Source organism: Mus pahari, chromosome 16 (assembly GCF_900095145.1).
Source record: "Mus pahari chromosome 16, PAHARI_EIJ_v1.1, whole genome shotgun sequence".
Classification (NCBI taxonomy): domain Eukaryota; kingdom Metazoa; phylum Chordata; class Mammalia; order Rodentia; family Muridae; genus Mus; species Mus pahari.
Window position 1 is genome coordinate 18,300,550 of NC_034605.1, and position 8,406 is coordinate 18,308,955.

At 43.4% G+C, this 8,406-nt stretch overlaps 1 protein-coding gene across 8 annotated transcripts in view; it reads right to left on the reverse strand.

Moving 5' to 3' along the window:
- Window positions 1-4,148, reverse strand: part of Hecw1 (HECT, C2 and WW domain containing E3 ubiquitin protein ligase 1) — a 261,545-nt gene extending 257,397 nt beyond the window's left edge. For 4 of the 8 annotated variants that reach the window (XM_029547495.1, XM_029547492.1, XM_029547494.1 and 1 more), the window contains exon 1: window positions 3,261-3,396. In XM_029547495.1, the coding sequence (XP_029403355.1) occupies window positions 3,261-3,317 (57 nt within the window). In that variant the 5' untranslated portion in view covers window positions 3,318-3,396. Of the gene's footprint in view, window positions 1-2,342; window positions 2,634-3,260; window positions 3,397-3,738 lie in introns of those variants that run through there. The other 4 variants (XM_029547493.1, XM_029547491.1, XM_021215544.2 and 1 more) reach the window with 3 other exon arrangements.
- Window positions 4,149-8,406: the final 4,258 nt, after the last annotated feature.

Below are 8,406 nucleotides of genomic sequence, written 5' to 3' on the forward strand. Positions count from 1 at the left end.
GGAGGAGGAGGAGGAGGAGGAGGAAAGTAGGTCACTGAGAGAACAATCACTTAAAACACTCAGAGCTTTGAGGAGGAAGGGTACAAGGAAGTGGGCTTTTCTAGTTTCCCAGGGTGGTTTGTCCTGAAGTCTCAATGTCTGTGAGACCTACCTGTCTATTCAAGAATCTGTGTACATGAAGACTCCATCAAAGTAAGCTGGCTGAGGAAATGTTGGACTCTAACTGCTTGGTCATTTCAGAAATACAATGTGTGGCTGTTAAATGTGATTTGTACAAATATGGGTCAGTCCATAGTATTTCCTAAACATGGCTGCCATCCTTGCAAGCAACTAGACAGTAGAATCTAGGCTTGAGGAAGAGCTGACAGCAATACTCTGGTCTTCTGCTTAAGTACAAGCTGGAGGACAGAGTACTTGGGCCAAACAGTTTTCCTTCAAAGCTAAGACAGAACAAAGCAGTGGCCAGATAAATTCTGTCAAACTAGAAAGACAAATACAGATCATTCAAAGAAAAAGGGGGGAAAAAAAAAGAAAGAAAGAACTTTTCCCAGCCCTACAGCATTTTAATGTCCTCTCTACATAGTTTTGTTTTTTTTCTTGGGAGGAGGAAAGCCTCCCTCAGAGGCATCTGCTGGAAGGCCCGCATCTGAGTACTTCCTCACCGTTTCCATTAAGCATCTTACATAACCCCATCTGATTCTTCCAACTGTCTCATGAAGCAGAAGATGCCCACCTTCCTCCTGCCTGTACAATTACAGAACATTCCCATAACCTGAAGTCCATTCAGCAGACATTCTCCACTACAGATCACGTACCAGGCAAAGTGCTAGGTGCTGCGGATGAGAAGTGAGTTTGATAGTGCCCTTGTTCTGAGCTTTCAGAGCAACATTTAAACTGGAGGCTATAGCACATTCACAACTCAGATAACTGCAGTATATGATCAGTACTAACCTAGCTGTGTGAGTGAAATGGCTATAGGGAAACAGTAAACTATGCCCGGCATGTATTGCTATTTCAGGATGTTATTTTGATCATAACATTTAAGGAAATTAGTGCTCAAATGTGGTGTTTTGTGTAGATGGCTAGAGTCAATGATTAAATGCCTCTCCATGTCTAACTTTTAACAATTACCAAAGTAAACAAAGCACTCTATTTGCCTGTTTAGAAACACCATTGTCTCAGTCATTACCATCACAGTAGCAAACATGAGCGTGTGAGCATTATGAGCAATACCAAACACAGACAGTAAACCTGATGCTATTGCTAATTACTGCACTGGACAAAATTCCTATCTACGCTCTTTCATTAGAAATAAGCAAACAGAAATCAGTAGCTGGAAACGTTAATTCTCAATTATCAGTGAGCAATTAAAGCTAAAAGTAAGAGAACCTGTTACACAATGCACTCCATGGTCTCCACTGCTCCGCAGCTCCTCTCCCCTGTGAAGCCTCTTTCTTTTGTGTATTAAAATTGATCTGTTTTAAGTCATTAGTTCATTTCACTTATAGGAGAAGTGCTGAAGCTGGAGCCAAAAAAATTTTAAGAAGTAAACATTATATGGTCCATAATAAAACCGTGGTTTGCTCACATTACTTGAGCTATATTTGTCTTTCCTGAACTGGTTAACTTTTCTTGCCTCCTTAATCACTTAGCAAAGAAAGCTAGAACTAGAGGGAACTGTAGACTTAACTGGACCAACTCATTTTACACTTGGGGATTGAAACTAAGAGGTGTTTTTTTGGTTTTTTTTTTCCTAATGATTACATTTGCCCGTTAAGTATTTGTTCATTAACAGTCCTATCTGAACTGGAAGGCCAAACCTCAATAGGCTCATCTTTAAAAGTCAAAGTGTGAAGGAGGAGGAGTTGGATGATGTTGCCATATCCACGAACAGCAGCAGCTGCAGTCTCTCTGCATGATACGCTGCTCCAAATCAGGATGTGGCCTCCTGAACCACGTCAATAATGTTACAATCTGAATAAATTTAGGCAACTGTCTCCGTGAAAATCTGTCCCCCACAAAAGGAGATCTGTCATTCTGCAAAGAAACCAATTGCGCTAGACCAGGATCCAGTGTGGATCTACCAGAACCTATTTTTTAAGAGAAATCCTCCGGACCCCGATTTGCCTGTTGGTCCAGGACTTAAAATAGTTCTTCATTTCACCAATGCCACATTCCAGAGGAGATAGCAAGCCCAGGGATCAGGCAACAGGGAAAAATGCCACAAACTACGTCTTTACAAACAGACACACACATTTATATTAGAGTAGGCATGTGGATTGTAATCCCTTCTTAGTGGAAAACACATTTTCAAAATGAATCCCCACGCTAGAGTGAATTACCGTGATAGCCAAAGCCGGAGAGTCCCACTGTTGAGAAACTGCAGATCTGGCCACCTGCTTTGAGAAGCTTTGGAACAGCACCGCTGGGGTCTTTTAAAGCTGGTCTTTTCAGGTAGGCACCTACCCTCCTAAACCGCCTTTTAAATTCCAGGAAAAGAGAAGCCACCCCTTATCTTTGAACTATATTGTTCTTCCAGTATCCACTTCTGCTGAATACAGCATAGTTATCTTTTCAAAGAAATAAGGAAAACAAGGGAGACTCCCACCGCTGCAGATCCCAGAAGTAAGCCTAAAAACTACAGCAACGTCAAAAAAAAAAAAAAAAAAAAAAAATGTCTTCAGTAGCTAGGAAAATCCCGGCTCAATGCAGACTGAGGCTAGCTGTGGCCGGAACCACGGCAAGCTGGGGCATCTCTGCAGCCTGTTTTTCTGCCAGCTCCCCACACCCCCTCCCCACCCCCATGTTCTGAATTTGGCAGGGAAGAAGTTACCCTGTCCAGCCTCTGTGCGCAAGATGAACAGACCACACATCCACACTCCCAAAATTAGTCCAGTGCCTGGGAAATTGAGGCTGCAAGGCTGTCAGAAAGCCCTGGAGTGGAGGATGGAGGGCCACTTTGAGCTCTAGGATTTTGCTGCATTGTCATGGCCTGGTAAAGTAGGGAGAATGTGTCGAATCTCCGGCCAAAAATGGACCGGATGCGGCTTTCCCAGAGCCCCCTTGCCTGCCCCCAACCCCCGCCCCTTTCTCCTCCTATGTGCAGGTAACAGTAGGGTGGGCGAAAGGAACAGCTGCTCCCGCTGAAACTCAGGTGGCAGGCCCCAGATGAGAGGCACAACCGGCCAGGGATAGGGAGTCGCCTGGGGAACACCCACACCGAGCATCTTCCCATCCAGTCACCACCCAGTAGACTGCACCTGGCGGCCGGCTGCAGGAGCCTTTGAGTGAGCACAGAGAGTTCGAGCAGAAACCATGGGATACAATTGTCTAAAAGCCTTGGTTTACAAGGAGTGGGTGTGGGCTGGGAAGGGGGATTACGTAGGTCTCTCCGCCCCCTCCTCTGCCATCTCTTAGCCACTGGGAGGGCGCCCAGGGGCGGAGGAGGCGCTGCGAACCCGTTTGGGGGCTTCTTTGTTTCTTTTCGGGGGCCCTTGGGAGGGCCGATCAGCCAGCTGTACCCAAGTCTTGGGATGCCAGCCCAGCTTGGGCGGCGACCCGCCCCAAGCCAACAATTGAACCTCGCGGGAGAAGAGAGGGTGGGTAAAGGGTGGATCCCGGCTCTTGGGAGGCAGTGCGCTGCAGTGGCTTCGCAAGGGTGAGGAAGCCGCCCCAGAAAGGGGGTGGGGAGAGGGCAGGGAAGGAGAGGCTGATGGTCTGAGCGTGGCGTCTGCTTACCTTGGCAGCCTCCAACTGGGCACAGATCATGCTCCGGTCCGGACGCAGGTTAGAACCGGGGGTCGCACGTGGCTTGCATAGGTGCCAGGCATTGAGGACCTGGTTTGCTAGTCCTGGGCGATCAGCGTCTTTTGCCTTGCTCTGGCTGCTTCGTATCCTGCCTGAGCCAACTATTGTCAGAGCCACCGTCACGGCTGGAGCAGCTCTCAGCTGGTGGACCTGTGCGAGCCAGGAGTGGGGTCGTCTGGGTCAGAGGCGCGTGGTGTTGCGGCTCAAACAAGGACTCCCGGTGCGTGGCAACGCAGCACACTTTATTGCTTTATCCTTCCTCCCGCATCCCCTCCCTTCCTGCCTGCTCCTCTGTGGGAACCAGACTTGAGAACCAACCAGGAGCCAGGCTTGCTTTCTGTAGCTGTGCTCCGCCCTGCAGCCTCACACACCCTCCTCCTCGCCCCTTAGTAAATATATATATATATATATATATATATATATATATATATATATATATATTCTTGTTACTACAGGCCCCATCCTTCCAACACTCAGCATGCGTCCGCGAGGCTGATCCGGAACCAGCCACGGTTCATCAGTCCCTTTGTGTACATGCAAATGTTGTGTTCAGAAAGGATGAGCACCTTCTGGGTAGGTACGCTGTGTCAGGTGTTCTCACCTCAGTTTCCTTCCTTGTCCATCTCACAGATACATTTCACAACATCCTCCAGTATTTGCACAGCAAGTTCCCCCAAAACAACGTTATGATCACAAATACAATGCTTGTAAACCGCCCTAGGTATCTATTGTTGATACGCTTAGCTTTCCAAACAGGGTTAGTATTAAGCAGTGCGTATTGTCAAAATAGTAAAATGGAAGTAGGAAAAATGCAAATCTTTATTTGACCAGCCAACCAAGATGCAAAAGAAAGTGAAATGCTGGCCACTGATTTGGTCTAATTTGGGCTTGCTATGTTCACAAAGTGTGAAGGTTCTGAGCACATAACCCCCATAATCCACAATTCTGTGCACTTTACAATGCTTTTTTTTTTTTTTTAATTTCTATCCATTTTCCTGCCCAGCACTCCCCAGGCAAACTATTTTTCACATCTTAGAGATGTACTTTTTCCCCTTACCCAGGGAACACCCTAGTATTCTTACTGTACTTAATAATGCCTTACCCTGGTAATACCTCTAACTCCAGAACCTTTTCTTGAAGAGCTGATTGGATATGTCTCCATTTATAACAATAAGACGGATGACTTCTCCCTGATGTTCTTTTTGTTGACCCACCTCTTGTCACTGATTACACTCTTGCAGCAGAACTTTACGGAAAGAGGAAACCAAGGGAAACCAAGTGAAGCCTCAATTCCATCCTCCTCCTTCCCCTGGGAGCACCTCCCTTCCAGCCCAGGCTCATCACTCCAGGTGCCCAGTGGTTTCTCAATAGACATTTCCCTTTGTCTGGCAGGAATCTGACCTTCCCACCAGATGAGTTCAAGGCTGACGGTTTTTTCAAACTATATCTAAAAAGCCACACAGAACCCTGAGCACAAATTTCACCAGATTTGACATATGAGCTTTGGTATGAAGAAAACCTCCAAGAATGGACTTGGCTGAGGTGCAACAATAAACACCAGAATCAACCAAATGATAATACCAACCAGAAATTTGAAAGAAAAAAAAAAGTAAAACAACAGAAGTCTCTTGTATAAACTGATATTAAAGGTTTCTGAATACACACAATCCCAACAAACTGCCACAAAGAATGCTTATTCGCCTCAATTAATTGCTAAGTTGTTCAGTCTGATTTTCAGTGTTGCTGCATCTATTTGGCTCAAAGAGGTTTTCTTCCTGTTGTATCATGAGGATAGCTTGATAAGTCAGCACCTCTCAGTGTGTTGGTGCAACAATCCTGAGGTATGCTTTATTTTCCTCTAGGCACTTTCTTCTTTTCTATTTCTTTTTCTACCAAAGGCAAAGGGCACCAAAGTTTCACACCTTTTGTAATTTTAGAATTTTTAATTAATTAAAATATAATTATATCATCCACTTCCTTTCCTTCCAACCCCTCTCATTCATACCTCCTATTTGCTTGAAATTTCTTTATCACAAACACACACACACACACACACACACACACTCAGCAACTTGCTGAGTCTGTTTAGTGTTACTTGTGTGTGTTTTACTGGGACTGGATAATCATTTAGTTCATCCTTGGAAAGGATTCATTCTTTCAGCAGCCTTTAATGGTCTGTAGCTCTTCATTTTTATCTAGTGTTGGTTTCCTGCACCAATGTTAACTTGTCACCTGGTACATATCCATCCCCACCTATGTTAGCTTGTCACCTGGTACTGTCATTCTTCAGGTCTTATTTAAGCAGCCACATTGTTAAACATCATGTGTGTGGCTTACTGGCCATATTTAGAAGACACAATCTTGCAGCCGATTGATTTCCTGATCCTCCTGTTCCTACAATCTTTCTATATTTTCTTCCCTGGTGTTCCCTGAGCCTCAGATGTAGGGCTTGTGTTATAGATATATCAACTGAGGCTGGGCAGCCCACAGTCCAGATCTGCTGTGCATTTTGACTAGGTGCAACTTTAGTAATAAACTCTGGAAACGAAGCTCTTTTGATAACGGGTGAGCGCTTTACTTATCTGCGAGTACAGGGATAGATATTTAGAACGTAGTTAAGAACTATACGGGAAGAACTATAGGAAATGAGGTCTTCCTCTAAGATCTATGACATCTCCAGCAGCCATGGGTGGTTGGCTATGATTTCAGTACCAAGCCTGGTTTCCATCTTATTGAACAAGTCCTAAGTCCAACAAGACAGTTGGTTACCACCAAGATGTAAATGAAGGTGTAAAACCAAGTTTTTCACCTTTAGAGGTATTTTTCCATATTGATCATTTTTGTGTGTGTGATCCATAGGCATCACAGCTTAACAGGTAGAATAAATAACCAAATTTTTGTAGAGCACTTTCTACATGCCCCATCTGTCAGGAACCTACCTCTGCAATGCTTATAAAATCATGACTGGTCAGAGGTCATCTTTGGAAGAAACCTTCAGTGTGATGTCAGAAGCACGCACTATATAACCAAGGAAAGAAAAAAATAGAACTGTTGAAGCAACACTCATGGTGTAACTTCTGAGAGTGAGGGTCTCTCTTTAGGAAGAATAGTATCTGGCTTATATTATAGAGGCATGTTATGGGGCAGGCTAGCATAAAAAGTGGTTCATCAAGCACTTGGCTTGACCCACAACCCTCTCTGAGTGATGTGCCTAGCAACCTATTAGAAACCTAAAACCCCACCTGCATCCAGCTGCTTGCATACCTCACATCAAACAGTGGATCAAGTTTCTCCTTCCTTTAATGACCATCAAACAGACCAATCAGTATTTTTATTCAATCATGCTTTAGTTATAGCAGGGTAGGGTGCTGATTTAGTCTAAACTGTTTTAGGGTTAAATACACAATAAGGCAACCTGTGTTCTCTAAGAGAACTTTTAGAGAGAATATTCCACTTACCATCTTATGTTTATTCATAATTTAGTCATAATTCATGTATATGACTAAAATGAAATGTTTTACAGGAAGGGATTTGCATAGTGTTCAAGGAGTCACGATATCCAAGCTTGTCAATCAAAAGAGAACCTTTCCTTGAACTCCAGAAAAGGAAGACCCAAACAAAAACTGGCCCTGAGTATTCTCATTTAGTGGGCAACTGTCACCTTTGACAGTATATTCTAATTTGTTCTATCTCTTTATTTTGAGTAATGTTTGCCCGCTACATTGCAGTCTGTGTGAGCCAAGATGCCAAGAAACTGACAACATCTGACTTAGACAGCTAACATCTCAGGCCTAAGGCTTAGGACAAGAGCTCGGAAGCAAGGGCACCTAACATTAGCCAACAGAACAAGTTATGTGCCAGTCCCTTTGCAATGATAGAAAGAATATTTGTAATTTTTGAATGGGTAGGGGTAAACCTGCCTATACATAACTGAGCGGCAGTAGGATTCTTAGAATGTCTTGGGGCGGTTTTAGGGCAAAGGCCAATTCTAGACTGGCATTGCATGAAAGAGCATAGATATCTCTCCATATGCAGATATTCATTCAACAGTTTTTGAAGTATGAGGATTTATTAGATTAGAGCTAAGCACATGAAAACCTAATTAAACAAGCAATCATTGAATATTTGATAGGAGCAGGGACAGGTAAGCTGTCAAGCTGACAATACTCAGAAGAATTGTCTGTCCTATATACAAATTCTTTGTAAAACTTGTAATTTTTGAACACCCTCACTGTGTGGCTTATCTTTTAATTCTTTTAGTTGTTCTCTCCATGAGAACCTTTACATTTAATGGAGTTCAAATGACCAACTTTTGATAGTGTATCTTGGAACTCTTTTGTTAAACCAAAGTTACAAAGGGTTAGCTTGGGATAATTTATAGGTTTGTGTTTATAATTAGGTCTGTGATCCTTTTTAATTTATTGTTACTTCTTGGTTTTGACGTATAGGCCGTGATTTATTTTAATTTTGTTCACTTGTTTGCTTATGCATGTCAAGTTATTCCATACCATTTTTATTAAAGACTCAATTGGACTGCTTTTCAACTTAAAAAAAAAAAAACAGTTGGAATGCTCTCTTCTTCATCTATGGTCTGCATGT